The sequence below is a fragment of the Scyliorhinus canicula genome, chromosome 9 (assembly GCF_902713615.1).
Source record: "Scyliorhinus canicula chromosome 9, sScyCan1.1, whole genome shotgun sequence".
Taxonomy (NCBI): Eukaryota; Metazoa; Chordata; class Chondrichthyes; order Carcharhiniformes; family Scyliorhinidae; genus Scyliorhinus; species Scyliorhinus canicula.
In genome coordinates this window covers 184,126,802-184,148,349 of record NC_052154.1, presented here as the reverse complement: position 1 = coordinate 184,148,349, position 21,548 = coordinate 184,126,802, and the positions used below count along the sequence as shown (strand labels likewise).

The 21,548-nt window shown below is 47.5% G+C and overlaps 1 protein-coding gene across 1 annotated transcript in view; it reads right to left on the bottom strand.

Moving 5' to 3' along the window:
• bbox1 (butyrobetaine (gamma), 2-oxoglutarate dioxygenase (gamma-butyrobetaine hydroxylase) 1) overlaps window positions 1-21,548 on the bottom strand; it is a 226,372-nt gene that overhangs the window by 85,324 nt on the left and 119,500 nt on the right. Inside the window, 2 exon segments of the mRNA XM_038808297.1 lie at window positions 16,927-17,006; window positions 17,008-17,126. Of these exon segments, the coding sequence (XP_038664225.1) occupies window positions 16,927-17,006; window positions 17,008-17,126 (199 nt within the window).

Here is a 21,548-nt window from a genome sequence, read left to right as displayed (position 1 = left end):
GGTGGGGCCCAGTGGTTCCTTAACTCTGCGACGTCCACCAGCCTCCACGTTGGTGACCACTCTGTCCTCGGCCACCCCTGTCACCTCCAGGGCAAGCTCCTCGAAGGAGGTGAGGATTCTTATGTCCGGCACACCACCGCCAGTCTGGGCCTCTCCCAAAGGTTGTGGGAGAGCTTTAGCTGAGAAGACACTGAGACGGCATCATTAGCCACACACGTGGTTCACAGTGCTGGAAGGGAGTGTGAGAAGGAAGAGTTGGGGGGGGGGGGGGGGGGGGTGAAGGGAGACAGGGGCTGAAGGGAGGGTTTGGGGGTTGAAGAGGAGGGGGGTGGGGGTGGGGTTGGTGGTCTCGTGGGGACAGGAAGGACTCGGTGATTGGGGGGTTGGGGGGCGTTGGTTTCTAACTCACTCGTGATACCCAGTGTAGATCTTTGACCTTTTTCCAGCACTGCAGGCCTGGTCACACTCCAGGCACTGACAGCCACCGCCACCAGGCAGCATTGGCTGCTCTATGGCTGACCCTCCGGGACTCTCGGGGGGTACAGGACACCCCTGCTGGCTTCCACTGCATCCAGGAGCCTCCTCAGATCTGCATCCCTGAATCTTGGGACCAGTCTCCTGGGCGCCATTGTTGCGAGCTGGCTGTGGTTGGCTGAGCAAGTGCTTCTCAACCCTGTTAGCAGAGGGCTAGCGAGCACAGTGCCGGCGAATCAGCTGGCGAGCGTTCATTTGCGGCAAGAAACACGTGGGGCCTCATTAAGTGTACTGATTAACGTTGAACAGCGCTGCCGGCCTCACTGGGCCGAGCGCTGGGAAGCACAGGGCACTTCCGGCTGGGAAGCACACGGCAGCGCCTACACTGTACAAACCTGAGACGATGTAATATGGAGAATGTTTGCATATTAACTTTTTTTATTTAAATTTTAGATTACCCAATTATTTTTTCCAATTAAGGGGCAATTTAGTATGGCCAATCCACCTACTCTGCACATTTTTGGGTTGTGGGGGCGAAACCCACGCAGACACGGGGAGAATGTACAAACTCCACACGGACAGTGACCCAGAGCCGGGATCAAACCTGGGACCTCAGCGCCGTGAGGCAGCTGTGCTAACCACTAGGCCACCGTGCTGCCCTGCATATTAACTTTTGGCAACAAGAACCAATCCACCAGAGGTACCAGAACCATGCGTTGTTCCTTGTGTCTTAATAAAGCTCGTAGTCTCAAAGTTGGAGAAGATGCTTTATTGTGAATTTGTTCTGTCTTCAGAGCTTAACTTATAGCTACCTCAATGCTGCCTGCTTGTCCTGCTGCCAAGTCCCTCTCCTGTGAAGTGTGTCCTCACTTCCTGTCCCTCTGTATTTATAGCTCTCCCGTATTTATAGCTCCCTCTAGTGCTTGCTCAGTTGTATTGCCACTACACTGATACACAATCACCACAATGATGACCTCCGAAACGTCTGACGTACTGAGTGTTGTTGTTGATTGATTGTTCATGTTGCTAATTGATTGTTAACGTTATACCGTTTATTGTGTCAGGGGCCTTTGATTTAAAGGGGCAGGACATGTTGCGTATTCACAATGTTTTAATGGTTCCTCACATGCTGCTTTGTAGCTGAACAGCGGCACTATAAGAGAACGATTGTGTGATGTCATCACCTGTTTAGACTGTTTGGACGGGTAATCGGGCAGTCTAACATCACAGCCTGTCGTGTTAATATCTTCTGAATAAGCTCTATGTTTTGGCTGAACCTCCAAGGCCTGCAGACTCAATCTTGAATCCACCACAGTGCCAATGGTACAAATGGTAGGCAATGCTTCACTCATCAGATAATGGCAGAACAATTTGTTCCACATGTCTCACTATTATAAGGCAAAATCAGGCTTTCCAGTACACCTGAGATTGTAGGATCCTGGTGCAGAGTGAATAAAACCACTAATCATATAGCAAGCATTCAGAGAAGTTTGCATTTCCAGATTAAGGATAATTTTATTTAAACTGGAAGAACAAAAATATTCATGCGTTTTCCAACGTAATAACTGCTGGTATCAGGATATAATATTTCCATTGTTGCTATGGTAAACAAGTTTTATTTAATGTAAACATCGCAATGAATTGCTCTTTCGTCAAGCAATCTGAAAGGATTACTCCAGCATACAGGCAACAGCTTTACCGTAGTTTTAAGTTTGTATTTATGCAACTCAAAAAGTAACATTTTTAAACTGTTTCTCAGAATTTCATAGTCATCTAGCAAGTGTCTGGAAACCTAATGAAAGCCTGGGTCTTGTTAATAAAAAAAATTTTCTCCATAAAGAAAACATGGACACCTGACCAGTTGTCAATTTCATTTTCAGCAGTCATTTTCAAGGAATTTCTAATTTGGGGCTTCAACTGAGAAGTAGCTTTTCAGTACATTTTATTTACTGTAATAAACTCTAATGCAGCTGGCTGAGGTGATACCATGTACAGAATGCAAGTAGTAAGTACAGTGGGGATCAGGGACAAAGAATATCCTAGATGGTGTTCCGAACCACTGTGCCTCAAAGCGCCAGGGACCCGAGTTTGATTCCAGCCTTGGGTCCCTGTCTGTGTGGAGTTTGCACATTCACCCCATAGAACATAGAACATAGAATGATACAGCGCAGTACAGGCCCTTCGGCCCTCGATGTTGCACCGACATGGAAAAAATCTAAAGGCCATCTAACCTACACTATGCCCTTATCATCCATATGCTTATCCAATAAATTTTTAAATGCCCTCAATGTTGGCGTGTTCACTACTGTTGCAGGTAGGGCATTCCACGGCCTCACCACTCTTTGCGTAAAAACCCACCCCTGACCTCTGTCCTATATCTATTACCCCTCAATTTAAGGCTATGTCCCCTCGTGCTAGCCACCTCCATCCGCGGGAGAAGGCTCTCGCTGTCCACCCTATCTAACCCTCTGATCATTTTGTATGCCTCTATTAAGTCACCTCTTAACCTTCTTCTCTCTAACGAAAACAACCTCAAGTCCATCAGCTTTTCCTCATAAGATTTTCCCTCCATACCAGGCAACATCCTGGTAAATCTCCTCTGCACCCGTTCCAAAGCTTCCACGTCCTTCCTATAATGAGGCGACCAGAACTGTACGCAATACTCCAAATGCGGCCGTACTAGAGTTTTGTACAACTGCAACATGACCTCATGGCTCCGGAACTCAATCCCTCTACCAATAAAGGCCAACACACCATAGGCCTTCTTCACAACCCTATCAACCTGGGTGGCAACTTTTAGGGATCTATGTACATGGACACCGAGATCCCTCTGCTCATCCACACTACCAAGAATTTTACCATTAGCCAAATATTCCGCATTTCTGTTATTCTTTCCAAAGTGAATCACCTCACACTTCTCCACATTAAACTCCATTTGCCACCTCTCAGCCCAGCTCTGCAGCTTATCTATGTCCCTCTGTAACCTGCAACATCCTTCCGCACTGTCTACAACTCCACCGACTTTAGTGTCGTCTGCAAATTTACTCACCCATCCTTCTGCGCCCTCCTCTAGGTCATTTATAAAAATGACAAACAGCAACGGCCCCAGAACAGATCCTTGTGGTACGCCACTCGTAACTGAACTCCATTCTGAACATTCCCATCAACTACCACTCTCTGTCTTCTTTCAACTAGCCAATTTCTGATCCACATCTCTAAATCACCCTCAATCCCCAGCCTCCGTATTTTCTGCAATAGCCGACCGTGGGGAACCTTATCAAACGCTTTACTGAAATCCATATACACCACATCAACTGCTCTACCCTCGTCTACCTGTTCAGTCACCTTCTCAAAGAACTCGATAAGGTTTGTGAGGCATGACCTACCCTTCACAAAACCATGCTGACTGTCCCTAATCATATTATTCCTATCTAGATGATTATAAATCGTATCTTTTATAATCCTCTCCAAGACTTTACCCACCACAGACGTTAGGCTCACCGGCCTATAGTTACCGGGGTTATCTCTACTCCCCTTCTTGAACAAAGGGACCACATTTGCTATCCTCCAGTCCTCTGGCACTATTCCTGTAGCCAATGATGACCTAAAAATCAAAGCCAAAGGCTCAGCAATCTCTTCCCTGGCTTCCCAGAGAATCCTAGGATAAATCCCATCCGGCCCCGGGGACTTATCTATTTTCACCTTGTCCAGAATTGCCAACACTTCTTCCCTACGCACCTCAATGCCATCTATTCTAATAGCCTGGGTCTCAGCATTCTCCTCCACAATATTATCTTTTTCTTGAGTGAATACTGACGAAAAGTATTCATTTAGTACCTCGCTTATCTCCTCAGCCTCCACATACAACTTCCCACCACTGTCCTTGACTGGCCCTACTCTTACCCTAGTCATTCTTTTATTCCTGACATATCTATAGAAAGCTTTTGGGTTTTCCTTGATCCTACCTGCCAAAGACTTCTCATGTCCCCTCCTTGCTCGTCTCAGCTCTCTCTTTAGATCCTTCCTCGCTTCCTTGTAACTATCAAGCGCCCCAACTGAAACTTCACGCCTCATCTTCATAGGCCTCCTTCTTCCTCTTAACAAGAGATTCCACTTCTTTGGTAAACCACGGTTCCCTCGCTCGACCCCTTCCTCCCTGCCTGACTGGTACGTACTTATCAAGAACATGCAATAGCTGTTCCTTGAACAAGCTCCACATATCCAGTGTGCCCAACCCTTGCAGCCTACTTCTCCAACCAACACATCCTAAGTCATGTCTAATGGCATCATAATTGCCCTTCCCCCAGCTATAACTCTTGCCCTGCGGGGTATACTTATCCCTTTCCATCACTAACGTAAAGGTCACCGAATTGTGGTCACTGTTTCCAAAGTGCTCACCTACCTCCAGATCTAACACCTGGCCTGGTTCATTACCCAAAACCAAATCCAATGTGGCCTCGCCTCTTGTTGGCCTGTCAACATATTGTGTCAGGAAACCCTCCTGCACACATTGTACAAAGAATGACCCATCTAATGTACTCGAACTATATCTTTTCCAGTCAATATTTGGAAAGTTAAAGTCTCCCATAACAACTACCCTGTTACTTTCGCTCTTTTCCAGAATCATCTTCGCCATCCTTTCCTCTACATCCCTAGAACTATTAGGTGGCCTATAGAAAACTCCCAACAAGGTGACCTCTCCTTTCCTGTTTCTAACCTCAGCCCATACTACCTCGGAAGAAGAGTCCCCATCTAGCATCCGTTCCGCCACCGTAATACTGTCCTTGACTAGCAGCGCCACACCTCCCCCTCTTTTGCCCCCTTCTCTGAGCTTACTAAAACACCTAAACCCCGGAACCTGCAACAACCATTCCTGTCCCTGCTCTATCCATGTCTCTGAAATGGCCACAACATCGAAGTCCCAGGTACCAACCCATGCTGCCAGCTCCCCTACCTTATTTCGTATACTCCTGGCATTGAAGTAGACACACTTCAAACCACCTACCTGAACACTGGCACCCTCCTGCGAAGTCAAATCTGTGCTCCTGACCTCTATACTCTCAATCTCCCGTACCCCAAAACTACAATCCAGGTTCCCATGCCCCTGCTGAATTAGTTTAAACCCCCCCAAAGAGCACTAACAAATCTCCCCCCCAGGATATTGGTGCCCCTCATGTTCAGATGTAGACCATCCTGTCTATAGAGGTCCCACCTTCCCCAGAAAGAGCCCCAGTTATCCAGAAATCTGAATCCCTCCCGCCTGCACCATCCCTGTAGCCACGTGTTTAATTGCTCTCTCTCCCTATTCCTCATCTCACTATCACGTGGCACGGGCAACAACCCAGAGATAACAACTCTGTTTGTTCTCGCTCTGAGCTTCCATCCTAGCTCCCTAAAGGCCTGCCTGACATCCTTGTCCCCTTTCCTACCTATGTCGTTAGTGCCAATGTGGACTACGACTTGGGGCTGCTCCCCCTCCCCCTTAAGGACCCGGAAAACACGATCCGAGACATCACGTACCCTTGCACCTGGGAGGCGACATACCAAACGTGAGTCTCTCTCGCTCCCACAAAATCTCCTATCTGTGCCCCTGACTATTGAGTCCCCAATTACTAATGTTCTACTCCTTTCCCCCCTTCCCTTCTGAGCAACAGGGACAGATTCCGTGCCAGAGGCCCGTACCCCATGGCTTACCCCTGGTAAGTCATCCCCCCCACAAGTATCCAAAACGGTATACTTGTTACTCAGGGGAAAGACCGCAGGGGGTCCCTGCACTGACTGCTTCTTCCCAGTCCCTCTTACAGTTACCCATCTATCTGCAGTCTTTGGTGTAACTACTTCCCTGAAGCTCCTATCTATGACCCCCTCTGCCTCCCGAATGATCCGAAGTTCATCCAGCTCAAGCTCCAGGTCCCTAACACGGTTTTTGAGGAGCTGGAGTTGGGTGCACTTCCCACAGATGAAATCAGCAGGGACACTGACGGCGTCCCTCACCTCAAACATTCTGCAGGAGGAGCATTGTACTGCCTTCCCTGACATCACCTCTAGATTTAAAAAAAAAACAAGAAAAAGAAAGGAAGAGCTTACCTGATATTACCTCAAACCCTGCTCCCGCTGAAAGGTAAGCAAATTTAAAGGCACTCACTCACCTTCACGACAGGCCCCTGCTCCCGCTACCCAACCACCGTGGGGTGGGGGGGTTGGTTAGAGGAGGAGGTAGGGTGGGAAACACTCACGAAGTGTTTCGGGTTTAACTGTCACTTGCCAACAGCCTCTCCACAAACCACCTTCAACTTAGGCTGACCGCACTGCACGTATGCAAATTTCCCCAGAACAGCTGATCAGTAGCTCGGCTCTGCTGCCCTCTGCTGGATGATTGCCTTCACTAAAACTCCTCGGGTCTCCTTCGCAGATTCACCTTCAACTTAGGCTGACCGCACTGCACGTATGCAAATTTCCCCAGAACAGCTGATCAGTAGCTCTGCTCTGCTGCCCTCTGCTGGATGATTGCCTTCACTCAAACTCCTCGGGTCTCCTTCGCAGATTCACCTTCAACTTAGGCTGACCGCACTGCACGTATGCAAATTTCCCCAGAACAGCTGATCAGTAGCTCTGCTCTGCTGCCCTCTGCTGGATGATTGCCTTCACTCAAACTCCTCGGGTCTCCTTCGCAGATTCACCTTCAACTAAGGCTGACCGCACTGCACGTATGCAAATTTCCCCAGAACAGCTGATCAGTAGCTCTGCTCTGCTGCCCTCTGCTGGATGATTGCCTTCACTCAAACTCCTCGGGTCTCCTTCGCAGATTCACCTTCAACTTAGGCTGACCGCACTGCACGTATGCAAATTTCCCCAGAACAGCTGATCAGTAGCTCGGCTCTGCTGCCCTCTGCTGGATGATTGCCTTCACTAAAACTCCTCGGGTCTCCTTCGCAGATTCACCTTCAACTTAGGCTGACCGCACTGCACGTATGCAAATTTCCCCAGAACAGCTGATCAGTAGCTCTGCTCTGCTGCCCTCTGCTGGATGATTGCCTTCACTCAAACTCCTCGGGTCTCCTTCGCAGATTCACCTTCAACTTTGGCTGACCGCACTGCACGTATGCAAATTTCCCCAGAACAGCTGATCAGTAGCGCTGCTCTGCTGCCCTCTGCTGGATGATTGCCTTCAGTCAAACTCCTCGGGTCTCCTTCGCAGATTCACCTTCAACTTAGGCTGACCGCACTGCACGTATGCAAATTTCCCCAGAACAGCTGATCAGTAGCTCTGCTCTGCTGCCCTCTGCTGGATGATTGCCTTCACTCAAACTCCTCGGGTCTCCTTCGCAGATTCACCTTCAACTTAGGCTGACCGCACTGCACGTATGCAAATTTCCCCAGAACAGCTGATCAGTAGCTCTGCTCTGCTGCCCTCTGCTGGATGATTGCCTTCACTCAAACTCCTCGGGTCTCCTTCGCAGATTCACCTTCAATTTAGGCTGACCGCACTGCACGTATGCAAATTTCCCCAGAACAGCTGATCAGTAGCTCTGCTCTGCTGCCCTCTGCTGGATGATTGCCTTCACTCAAACTCCTCGGGTCTCCTTCGCAGATTCACCTTCAACTTAGGCTGACCGCACTGCACGTATGCAAATTTCCCCAGAACAGCTGATCAGTAGCTCTGCTCTGCTGCCCTCTGCTGGATGATTGCCTTCACTCAAACTCCTCGGGTCTCCTTCGCAGATTCACCTTCAACTTAGGCTGACCGCACTGCACGTATGCAAATTTCCCCAGAACAGCTGATCAGTAGCTCTGCTCTGCTGCCCTCTGCTGGATGATTGCCTTCACTCAAACTCCTCGGGTCTCCTTCGCAGATTCACCTTCAACTTAGGCTGACCGCACTGCACGTATGCAAATTTCCCCAGAACAGCTGATCAGTAGCTCTGCTCTGCTGCCCTCTGCTGGATCAAATGTCTGCGTGGGTTTTCTCCAGGTGCTCCGGTTTCCTCCCACAGTCCAAAGATGTGCAGGTTATGTGGGGTTATGCTAAATTGTCCCTTAGTGACAAATATGTATAGGTTAGGTGGGGTTACAGGGATAGGGCGGAGGATTGGGCCTCAGTCGTGTGCTTGTGCAGAGGGTTTGGTGCAGACTTGACGGGCCGAATGGCCTCCTTCTGCACTGTAGGGATTATATGGTTGTGAAAAAAGATACTGGCTCAGATTTTACTGTCAAAATAGCATTGAGGGTAATGATGTTCATGGTTATTAATGGCCATCAGCAGACCTGTGATATTAGTGTGGTTCAATAGAAACAACCTTCATTCACAACAACAAAGGGCATATTGAAGTCAGAGGGTGAATCAACTCTTTAGTGAATAACACCATTAACACATTCCAAGGTTTTCATCACCAGATTCATAATTGAGCAAGCTCAGGACAAAGTAGCCATCAGGGACTGCTGCTGGATACAAACCATGTTGAACAAAACTGCTTGTTCTTCTGGAAATGTCGTGGCACAGAAATTAATGTGTGCATATGTGGGGCTGCGGGAAAGAGAGGTTGTGGAATTGCAGGCACCACGTACAAATAGAGCTTGTTTCTTTGAACATATTCTAAAATGGAGTGGCCATGACTCTTTTATATGACATCCAACTGCTAAAATCCATCATTTTTGTTCAGTACAAGATTGTTTATTCCAAAAAACAATTTACACCTTTTTAGCTTACCTCTTAAAATTATTTTGAATATTGCTGAGTAGCCTTTTGTCTTGCACTGAAAAGTAAACACTGGCAAGAATACCAAATCTCAAAGGGAAATTAATATATACCACACGAAGAAGGGGTTGATTGGTTGGCAAGTGGAGGCATTACCACGGAGGATGCACCAGGAACAGTTAACTGCCAAGCTTTTGATTAAATAAGCAAAGTATTGCGGGTGCTGGAATCTGAAACAGGACCAGTCGACTGGAAAAACTCAGCAGGTCTGCCAGCGTCTATCAGGAGGGAAACAAAGTTAACATTTCGGTTCCATAGACCCTTAGCCGGAACTGAAAGAGGGAGAATGTTACAGCTACAGAACTGCAACACAAAGTAGCAACTTTAAGAGCAAACTTCAGGTGGCTTGGTTGAGGGGGGGGGGGGGGGGGGGGGGGGGGGTATGGGATATTAAGAAAAAAGAGAAGGAAGCGGGGTTTAAGATGGAGGGGAAAGGTCAAAATCTAAAGTTGCTATAGAACATAGAACATAGAACAGTACAGCACAGAACAGGCCCTTCGGCCCTCGATGTTGTGCCGAGCAATGATCACCCTACTCAAACCCACGTAACCCATATACCCGTAACCCAACAATCCCCGCATTAACCTTACACTACGGGCAATTTAGCATGGCCAATCCACCTAACCCGCACATCTTTGGACTGTGGGAGGAAACCGGAGCACCCGGAGGAAACCCACACACACACAGGGAGGATGTGCAGACTCCACACAGACAGTGACCCAGCCGGGAATCGAACCTGGGACCCTGGAGCTGTGAAGCATTTATGCTAACCACCATGCTACCGTGCTGCCCCTATGTTTCTCTAAGTCTGAATAAAGATTGTAGATTTCCAGTTAACACAAATACTTTATTCAATGGGTTCGTTCTGCTTCCAGAGTTTAACAAGATATAATACAGTCAAGAGGTATGACCAGTCAAGCTAAGGTAAACTGCCTATCTGTCTGCTGCTGCTCACCAGTCCTGTGCTTCTGAAAGAGGCCGATCCTCCCTTGGGCTGGACCAGTTTCTGATGCTGCCCTCTAGTGATGCTGTGGCTGTTACATCTGTCTGTAGTCCCTGGTGTATGTACAGATGTGTGTACAGATGTACAGATCACTACAGTTGCTGAACTCATTGTTGAGTCCCGAGGGCTGCAATATGCCCAACCGGAAGATGAAATGATGCTCTGAATGGAACCATGCAACAGTTCATCTCCAGCCATGGTTTCTATTCCCTTGCCTGCAATATCCACTACTATGATTCTTCAGGATCCATCCTTGTCTTCCTTACCATGGCCCATTGTGTCTTCACTCTAACTGAACAAATCGCCTAGTTCCAGTCCTTTCTCCCTATATCCCTGCACATTATTTGTTGAAAATACAGAAAAATGTGTCATTTGAAACATGGAAGTCTGGCAATATCTGGTCTGAGAGAAATCTGAGAGAATACAGGGAAAGATCCCATAAAGGGTTAATAGCAGCTGCAAAGAGCAGGATTATAAAATGCAGATTCTTTCTCTCAAGCAGGCTTAGCAAACACACAAGATTCTTGTATTAAGCTAACAACAATGGTTTCACACCTTCATTGAAATTAACTCTCTTAGTAAACAGCTGGAAAAGAAAGGATGAAGTTCAATTGAATTTGCTAACAATTCTAGGTGTGAAATTCTACTAACATCAAGTAAATTAAAGAAAATTGGAGACAATCTGTCTACGAGAAACATAATTTAAAGTCAAAATCAAAGGCAAAGTTATGAGCTGGGGACAATTGGCAAATAAAACTATTGAAATGACAAGAATTAAAAGTAACACCTCTATTGAAACCAAAGCATTTTGAACATCACAAAGGACAATGTTATCAGATCTGAGAGGTGAGGTTATGCCCAAAATGAATAATTAGTTGTATTAGAATGTTTAGATCAAAGATACTTTTTAACAATCAAAGTGAAATAAGTTAATTTACAATAAGATAATAAAAACTTAATAATTGTTAGAAAGAGAATATAAACCCAGGGAGCAGAAGCAGAAGCAGAGGAGAACTCAGAGAGAGGAGAGAGGAGAGAAGCATATTCAGATTAGACAGCTCGGTCATGGGAAAGATGAGACAAGCAGCCGAGCTTAAACAGCTATACATCTAGGAAGACTAGAATTAAACAGGAGTCAGAGTCAGCTGAGAGATAGCTAGCAGAGCCAGCTCTTATAGCTCAGTACATGGGATCGACAAGACACAGCAACCGAGCTAACCAGCGAATACATCTCAAGAAGACCAGACTTTAAAGAAGATTGATTGTCAAGGTGGGCCTGAAGGTCCCTTCAACCAACCAGCAGGATCCAGAAGCAAGATCTTTTTACCTTTCTGTAAAGAAAGCTTTTGAAAGAAAAAATATAATAACAAAATAACTTAATTTAACCTGAAACAGTGGTTATTCCAAAAGTCTACTTTACTTACTTAGCAATGCAGGACACAGGACATCGATGCTACTAAGTGGTAAGTAGATAAAATCTTCAGTGAAGGTATGGGTTATACCGGGGGATAACTTGAAAATATAGTTTGACCTGAATAGCACCCACCGAAGCCTGCATCAGAGTCAGGGAGTGGGAAACCCTCTTCATCATTTAGAATGTCGGCCCTTTTTTGGTATAGGGGGAATTCTAAGAATAATGGTGAGTTTTCAAAAACAATTTCTTTTCAGATAACAGTCCAGTTCCTTTTTGAATGCCTTGATTAACCTACTTCGCCACACTCTCAGTCTATTCTAAACCCCAATCACTCGCTGTGTAAACACATTTCTCCTCATATCACTTTTCTTGCTTTACTTATTGCTTTCAATCTAAGCCCTCTCATGTTCTCGTCCAGACCCCTCATGATTTTGAAAACCTCTATCCAATCTCCTCTCAACCTTCTTTTCTCCAAGGAAAACAGTCCGAGCTTCTCCAATCTGTCTCCAGAACTGAAGTTTCTCAGTCATGGAACAATTCTCATGAATCCTTTCTACATCCTTTCTGATGCCTTCACATCCTTTCTAAAGTGCTGTACCCAGAATTGGACAAAATGGGTGGAATTTTCCCAAATTTTGGCTGTCACTTTAAGTGCTAAAACCAGTGTGAATCCTGCTGGCTCTAAAGGAACTGTCTGGACCGCTATTGCTAGGAAATTTGATGGAAAAAAATTTCCCACATGAAAAGCGCTGCGCTTGTGGGGTGGAGTGTCTGATTCACCCGCTCTGGAGGTTATCTGAGCACTTCAATCAAGGGAGTGTTAAATTTAAATGGCTTCACAACAATTGCTCTCATTTAATCCAGGAGGTTGGCATTGAGGAAGCCAGCTCCACATTTTACGGAGAGGACCCTAGCTGGAGCTTTGGATGCTGTGGAGGCAAGGGGAACAATCTACACCCAAACTGTAGGAGATTCTCCAGCAAGATCACTAACCTCGCTTGGGAGATGGTGGCAGCACTGGTGAGTGCCAACGCCCTCCACAAGGGTACGGTGGTGCAATGCCACAAAAAGATGAATGACCTACTCCGATCTGCTGAGGTAAGTGTTCCCTGTATCCTCTCTACACTCCATATGGCTGTCACCCCTCGGAATGCTACCTTGACACCACATGCTGCCATCTAGAAGGGACTCCCGAACTCCCAAAAGCTTCCTCACAGCGCCTGGTAGTTCTTTCCTCACAGCCCCCCCCCCTGCTCAAGCGCCGGACCCACACATGCTGGATTTCATCAACATCTGACCCACTAGGCGGACAGCTAATATCATACCCAATTATTTCCCTGCAGGATAAGCTTGCTCACAACCGCGGTGACTGAGCGAAGATTCTGGAATTGAGATCCTGGCAGTATTTGAGGAGGGAGCCCTGGAGCTCGCAGCAGATGAGCAGGAGCGGGCCTGTGCTGAGAGCAAGGTGCGCCTGTGGGAAAAAAGTGAGTCTCTGCACATTCTTCCAGATGGCCAAACTCAAGTAACCTGTACAAATTCAAAATAATCTCCTTACTCTTGTTCTCTACGACCCTAGGAATGAAGTCCAGGATTCGGTATGATTTCTCAAACTGTCACTTCCAAGTTTTCAACACCCACCACCCTTGCTAACCACATTCATGAAATGAATCAAAAACTCAAAATCTTGGGGGGACCATTTTAACATAATGCTTTGGCTTAAATTCCACATCTTATCAAGGCTGCTTGTGCTAGATTCTCCCTTAGGCACGATTCTCCGGCCTCGTTAATAACAATAATCTTTATTGTCATGTGGCGAATGTATTCACCATAATGCATGCATGATACTGTAACCTGTGACCTATGACCTGGAAGTGGTGATATGAACTGCTTCCAGGTACTGTACTGTAACCCCCGGTATGGCTCTGCCTCTGGCTCCACCCTCACCGGGGCCATATATAGACCGGCCGCCTGTGGGCGGAATGCATCTGTACAACTGACTCTGGCTAGGCAAGTTCATGACTAATAAAGCCTCCTGTTCACTCGCTCTCTCTGCCTCTCAGTGAATTGAAGGTACATCATGGCACAAGTAGGCTTACATTAACACTGCAAGGAAGTTACTGTGAAATGCCCTAGTCGCCACATTCTGTCACCTGTTCGGGGCAGCACAGTAGAACAATGGTTTGCACAGTTGCTTCACAGCTCCAGGATCCCAGGTTCGATTCCCGGCTTGGGTCACTGTCTGTGCGGAGTCTGCACGTTCTCCCCATGTCTTCGTGTGTTTCCTCCGGGTGCTCTGGTTTCCTCCCACAGTCCAAAGATGTGCAGGTTAGGTGGATTGGCCAAGATAAATTGCCCTTAGTGTCCACAAAGGTTAGGTGGGGTCACTGGGTTGTTTGGGGGGGGGGGGGGGTAGAGTGGAGGCATGGGCTTAAGTAGGATGCTCTTTCCAAGAGCTGGTGCAGACTTGATGGGCTGAATGGCCTCCTTTTGCACTGTGGACTCTATGATTCTATACACAGAGGGAGAATACAGAATGTCTAATTCACCTAACAGCACATCTTTCGGGACTTGCGGAAGGAAACCGGAGCATCCGGATGCAAGCAGTCTGCCCCTGTAGGCAAAAGTGTGACGAGAAACTAATTCTCACCACTTTAACCCCAGTTCCATACAGTTAACGGGAGCCACCTATATCCAACGGCCTCCAGTTATTCATTGGCCTCCTCAGCAAGTGGGCACGCTGGCGCCGATGAGTACTCCTTTTTAAAAACGTGAACCTGCCGGAAAAGATTCAGTGGGGAGCTGAGGAAGTGAGTAGCCATCTTTGTTCACAGGGAAAGAGCCAGGGGGAGCTGGGCCTGCCGCCCCAATGCTCAGCAGAGGGTGGCGGACCCTTGGCTGGGCGGGGGGGCGAGAGGGAGGGAGAGTCAGCGCCGGCTGGGGTGGGCCGCCATGGGGCAGGATGGGGGGGAGGCGCTGTGGGGGCAACTGGGGGGCAACTGCTCGCAACACCACCATGCCTGCCCCTGGATCGTGTTTACCCATACCTGGGCAACCCTTGTTCCGCCTGTCTGCCCCACCGACCACCCATAACCCCCACCGGCTGCCGCGGCCTCTGCACCGCGGCTGAAGGGAATTGACAACCGTGGTTGCTATCACTTCACACAACCCAAGTGGATTCCTGTGGGTGGGCGAGCCATGTAGCATGTGGGGGTCATTGCCTAGCATCCCAATCAAACCATGATGCCTGGGCATTGTACCTGAACGCTGCGGGAGGCAACACCACACACACAGCAGCCAACATCCGAACACCCAGGGGATGGGAAACAGCTCTGGGAACATGTCCACAGCTGTAGGGTGGTTGAATGCCACGTTGAGGGAACCAGCGCCTGGTCCAGATAACGTTATGAGCAGGTGTCCGAGGTTAAGGGTCTGGGGCCCCGTGAGGTGGCCTGCTGTGGCCTGGTGTGCGTGGGCAGGACATTCTGGGTTGAGCAGGGGGGAGTGGATAAATGGGGGAATGAGGTGGAAGCCACCGCTGTTTGTCAGTCTCTCCCAATTCCTTACAGATATTGAACGCTATGGCAGATATATTGGACCTAGAGCTTGCCCCAGTTATGCTATGTGGCCAGACGACAAAGATGGCGGCAGCAGCAGGGACTGCGGATGCTCTAGAGGGCGGCCCATATGCCGGACCCCACCCTACATCCTGAGGGGGAGGAAGAGGACAAGGTTGATGAGGTGGAGCTGGACTAGCAGGTGCTGTAGGACGAGGCCAGGGAGGAACCTGAGGACCAGGAGGGGTAGGACACGCGGCAGCGGCGAGGGACTGGCAAGCTCAGAGGGTGAGGCATACATTCGGTCGAAACCCTCAGCCATGACTGTCATTGACCATGCATGCCTTGGACACTCTCACAAATAGTGCCACCGACATCACCACCCTAGCAGTGTTGGCCTCAGTGCCACACCTTGCTGGCGACATCTCCAGCACCTGTTGAATCTGGGACTCCTCCAAGTAGCAATGGATCTGCTGGAATGACGCTGACATCTTCCTCGCATTGTCCTGGTTGCATCCTAATGTCTCCATCAGCTCCGGGAATACCTCTTCCACTGGCTCAGCATCAAGCTGGCACCCAGCTGGGTACTGGGATCCAGCAGCCCTCCCACTGCTGTCTACCTTGGGGGTTCCTGCCTCCACCTGATGTGCATCATCAGCAGTGTGGTGCTCACTAGATTGTGCCCCAGAAGCCTGACCACTAACATTTCCCACCGAGGTGCACGTATCTGCGCTGGTGGTGGGTGGAGATAATGGCTGTGACGTGACTATTACGGTGGCAGCCCCGGAGTTTTCCTCTGAGGTGATCTCATGGTAGATTGGAGAGGGTGCCACCTGAGATGGGCCAGCTCCATCGGGAGACTTACAGGAGAATGGACATACTGAGCGACACGGTAGCACAATGATTAGCACTGTTGCATCACAACGCCAGGGTCCCAGGTTCGCTTCGCAGCTTGGGTCACTGTCTGTGCGGAGTCTGCATGTTCTCCCTGTGTGTGTGTGGGTTTCCTCCGGGTGGTCCGGTTTCCTCCCACAGTCCAAAGGTTAGGTGGATTGGATATTCTAAATTGCCCTAAGTGTCCAAAAAAGGGTAGGTGGGGTTACTGGGTTACAGGGTTAGGATGGAGGTGTGGGCTTAAGTGGGGTGCTCTTTCGAAGAGCCGGTGCAGACTGGATGGGCCTCCTTCAGTACTATAAATTCCACACAAGACTCGATACAAGAATCCTTAATGACAAGACTATTTTCAACCCTTCTTTGTTGCATAATACTAAATCTAAAATAGTCTGCTCCCTGGTTGGCTCCATAACATATTGCTCTAAGAAACAATCCCTCATACACTCTATGAAACCTCCCTCGATGTTACCCATGCCCATTTTATTAAACCAGTCAATTAGCATATTAAAATGGCCCATGATTACCATTATGCCCTTTTCACAAGCCCTCATTATTTCTTGGTTTATTCTATGCCCCACATTGGAAGGAAATACAATGGATTAAACTGAAAGACTTTTCTCTCCAGCCTAATGTCCCTCCTAAACATTCTGCGCCACTGGCCTTTTTTTCATGATCTCTTTGATCCATTATTACTTCTACAGATGTGAATAACTATTCATTGATTGCAGGATATGTTTGAATGGATTCACGGTTGTACATTCATGATAAGCAGGAGAACGGTATTTTGCTGCAACATGTTATAATAGTTTGAATTATTTGGTTTACCTACCCATAAAATGTCAACCTCAGGAAGCCAATCCTCTTTCCCAGCTTGGCCACTTGTCCTTTCTCTGCGGGAGCATGCTTCAGGTCGCACAATTCCTGTTTGACGGAGATTTCTTAGCCATTGATAGGCAACTTCATCATTGTCCAGCACCTCCTCAAAGTTGACAGTAGGGATCTGAAGCTGTGAGCCCCAATTTTGTTGATCTGTTTTAAGGAAAATTTAGAATCATTGTTCAGAGTTGTATTCACAAAAATGGTTTACAGTAAACAGTTGTACAAGGGGCTGGTTTAGCACAGGGCTAAATCTCTGGCTTTTAAAGCAGACCAAGGCAGGCCAGCAGCACGGTTCAATTCCCGTACCAGCCTCCCCAAACAGGCACCAAAATGTGGCGACTAGGGGCTTTTCACAGTAACTTCATTTGAAGCCTACTTGTGACAATATGCAATTTTCATTTAATTTCAAATGGAAGACCATGAACAATAAAATGCTGTTAAAAGGATCAGTTGAATTTATCATCACACTTTTCATGTCCCTCAGAATGTTCTAAACCACTTCTTCATCTCCTACTTACTGTAGTAACTGTTACTTTAGGAAGAAAGCATGACAACCAGATTGCACACAGCAAGATTTTGAAACAACCTATGACATAACAGCAAGCCATTTGTGAGATATTGCTCATGAAGGAATGTTGACCAGGAAACCAGGAGAACTCTTGGGTCAGAATTGTCAGGTCACATCAGCAGTGAGAATCGTAGCCCCAAAAATTCAAACTGTTAGAATTTTGTTCTCCTGACTTTGATGGTGGCTAAAGTTGGATTGAGCTTTCCAGTGAACGATGTCAGGAACCATATTTGCATTCATTAGCATCTCATGCATGCTTATTAAAAGGCCAACTGACAAGAATTTAGTTTGCCCTCCAAATCAAGTTGCCCATTATTGAGAATTTAGAATGTTCAGTTTTATGATTGTCTTTAAGTGGCATGCGCCTGACGAGCTTCACTTCTTCCAAGACTTTGAAGTCAGTAAATTCTGATTTTGGCTTCACTCATATCGAGTGCTGGTTCAGAAGCTGCACCAAGGCTGGACACTAGGAGGTGGGCTATGCGGGAGGAATGGGGTGGGTGGGGGGGGGGGGGGGGGGGGGGGGGGGGGGGGTGGGGGGGGGGCGGGAAAAGTGTCCCAGGGCAGTTGGGTGGGTGAATAGCTGAGAAAGTGTGGGGAGTATCCGGGGAAGTGTGGGGGTAGTGTATCAGAGAAGGGGGGGAAGGTTATCCTGGAAAGATGGTGGCGAGAATGTCTATGGAGAGGAATGGAGAGAGTTTTCTTAGAGAGTTGGGTCATGCTGTCACTGGGGGGGTCCTGTGGGGGTGATCAGCCTGGTCTGATAAAATGGTGGTGCAGGCTCGAAGGGTTGAATGGTCCCCCCCTGCTCATATTTCTTATGCTCTCATAGTGAACTCAGGGTACTGATGCAAAGAGAGAAATGCCACAATCAGAGGAGGTGGAGTGGGATGTGGTAGAATGGCAGGTGCAGGATGAGATTTTGGCACATGAAGGTCTCGTGGGGAGGGTGGCAAGAAGGTGCTCGGTAACAGGAGGGGCAGGTTCAGGGTCAGGATGGACATAGGGACGGTAAAGGGTGTTGGCTCTGAGGGGAAGGAAGGAATGTGGATGTGGATTATAATCGGGTCCAGGGCATTGGGGGAGTTTCAAGGATGGCAGAGGAAAGGAGGTATTGAATGGGTCAAGGGAGATGTCGGGAGGTCAATCACAGAAAGAGGTGGTGGAGCAAGAATATTATGCATACCATTTGTCAAATTTGACCATGCAGTTAGTCAGTAAGTGTGATCCTTCGAAGTGAGTGGAGGGTCTTTTGGGTGCGTGGAGTTTAAGATCAGCACAATTAGTCGACGAAAGGGACACCCTAATAATTATGAGGCAACTGGTTGATAACCATGCTCAATTGTCTTCTCATCTTTTATGGTAAAGCTCACACAGCAGCAGGATTGTCCCCCTCATGGCTCTCATAACATTGAGATCCCAGCAAGGTGTGGATCTGGTGTTCATTATGTATCATTTGCCATCTGTTGTAGTCAGAGGCAGGGGATGGAGCGAGGGAGTTGGATGCCTCAAGGGGTCACGGCTGTTGGGTGGCAGCCATGGTTGATAAGGGCTCATGTAGTTAGTCTTTCTGTTCTGCCAAGGCAATAGCCTTTCTTTTTTTTAAATAAATTTAGAGAACCCAATTATTTTTTTTTCAATTAAGGGTCAATTTAGCGTGGCCAATCCACCTAACCTGCACATCTTTGGGTTGTGGGGCTGAAACCCACGCAGACATGGGGAGAATGTGCAAACTCCACATGGACAATGACCCAGGGCCGGGATTCAAACCCGGGTCCTCAGCGCCACAGTCCCAGCGCTAACCACTGCGCCACATACATCCCCTGGCAATGGGCTTTCTATAGAATCTGCAGAGTGTTATGATTCCAGTTGGTGTTATTGCAGAATGGAACCATGGCTCAAACGACCGTAACTTTGACTTTGCTCAGAAATGTGGATATACAGTCACAGGACTGCCAATTAGCTTTTAACAACAGAAAAAAAACATATTAAACATGAAAAGTTTGACCATAATACAATATTCCTTCAGTCCCACCTATCTTTACAAATATTTCAAATCTTCAGTCTCTGCTTCCCTGGAACCAGCTCATACGCGCTCAGGATAGCTTTCCTTACTACATCATAATCTACATATACCTCTTCTGACAATGATGCATACACCTCACTAGCCCTACCTACCAGTTTACTTTGCAAAAGTAATGGCCCAATTTATTTTGGTCATTGTTCAGCTACCTTTCAAAAGAAGTCAAGAATGCTTCCAAGTCCTTTCCTCAAATTTGGAAGAGCTTGCATAATTTTAAACATTTCCCACTGGGTAGGTATCTAGAAATAAGTCCTTCCTGACTTCCTCCAGTCTATTTTGACGGCCAGCTTTTTAAACTACAATTCTCTACCTCTTTCCTTTCTCTTTCTGCCATTGCTAATTCTCAATTTCAATTCCCTTTCCTGTCTTCTTTCTTTCTCCTGCATTTTAGGTTTCTTTGTTTCTATTTCCTTTTGAAAAGCTCTTTCTTTTCCTTTTCCATAGTATGAATAGAAACCCTACAGTGCACCAATCCTCTGAAAGAGCACGCCACCTACAGCACACCCCTACCCTACCCCATCAGTCCCACATATTGATCATGGCCAATCTACCTAACCTGCGCATCTTTGGACTGTGGGAGGAAACCGGAGCACCCGGAGGAAACATATGCAGACATGGGAAGAAAGTTCAAATGCCACACACACAGACAGTCATCTAAAGCCGCAATCCGACCCGGGTCCCTCGTTCAGCCTCCAATTCAAGTTTTTTCATTTGTAATTTAGTTTTTGTCAATTTAATTGCCTCACCTTTCAGGTATACCCTGCAATGTTAAATGCTGAGGTACACTTTCAATTATATCAGCTTTCCTTATCCCTCTGGATAATCCCAATTGCAATTTGTCTGTCAGTTCAGTTAATTGGCTCTTGATTACTTTTTATAAACCAGTCAGAGTTACATCTTCTACCTTTAGAAAAGTCTTAGAATTTTGTGATGCGATTTTGGATTCCAACCTCACAGCAACTCCAATTCTTATGTCCAGTAACTTCACTTAAATTTTTCTTAAAGATTCACAGATTCCACCTTTTAACAATAAATCTCAAATTAAATTATTATTCAGCATCCAGCAGCCCTTTCTCTTTCACACACTTCATTTGTTATGCTCCTACTGGACAGCGAGGTCCCAGGCTGGAACCCTGGCTCAAAAGACTGAAAATGTACTTTTATATAGAAAACATGGATAAAACAGTCACAGGAATTGTCAATTAGCTTTAACAACAGAAAAAAATATTAACTTAATATGAAAAGTTTGATGGTAATACAACTCTCACTCCCACCTATCTTCACAAATCCACACATATTTTACGGATAATACAGGCTACAACATATATCTTATACTATTGTGTTCTCAGTAAATAACATAGCCCCTATGATTCAGACACACCCTACCCTTAAACCAAGTGGCAGATTGCCACCCGATTCACCGGATTCACAATTGACACTCAGGAGGCTGACAAGCTGCAGCCGCAAATACACACTTCACTCCCCACACACACCATCCCAGCCAACAAGATGGCAGTGAGGAGGGCGGCACCCCGTTTCATCGACGCCAAGCTGGAGACCCTCCTAGACGTGGTGGAGAGAGGTGGGCCACGCTGTACCCTGGCCCAGGAAGGGGGCTGCCGACCCCCGCCGTACGCTGTGCCTCGACGCAGGTGGCAGAGGCCATCAGCACCACCAGCAACACCATCCGGACCGGCTTGCAGTGCCGTAAAAAACTACAAGACCTCCTCAGGGCAGCCAGGGTGAGTAGCCACACTGTGCCCCTGGCACCAACCCTTGTCCCACAACCCATAACACTAAACCCCCCCCCCCCAACCTGGAGGGCGGCAAAACCCTCACTCTGAACTATATGTCGGCACCCATACCGTTCGTCATGGCCGGGTATCCTGACCAGTGAAGCCACTAGCTGCCCATCCCCTGG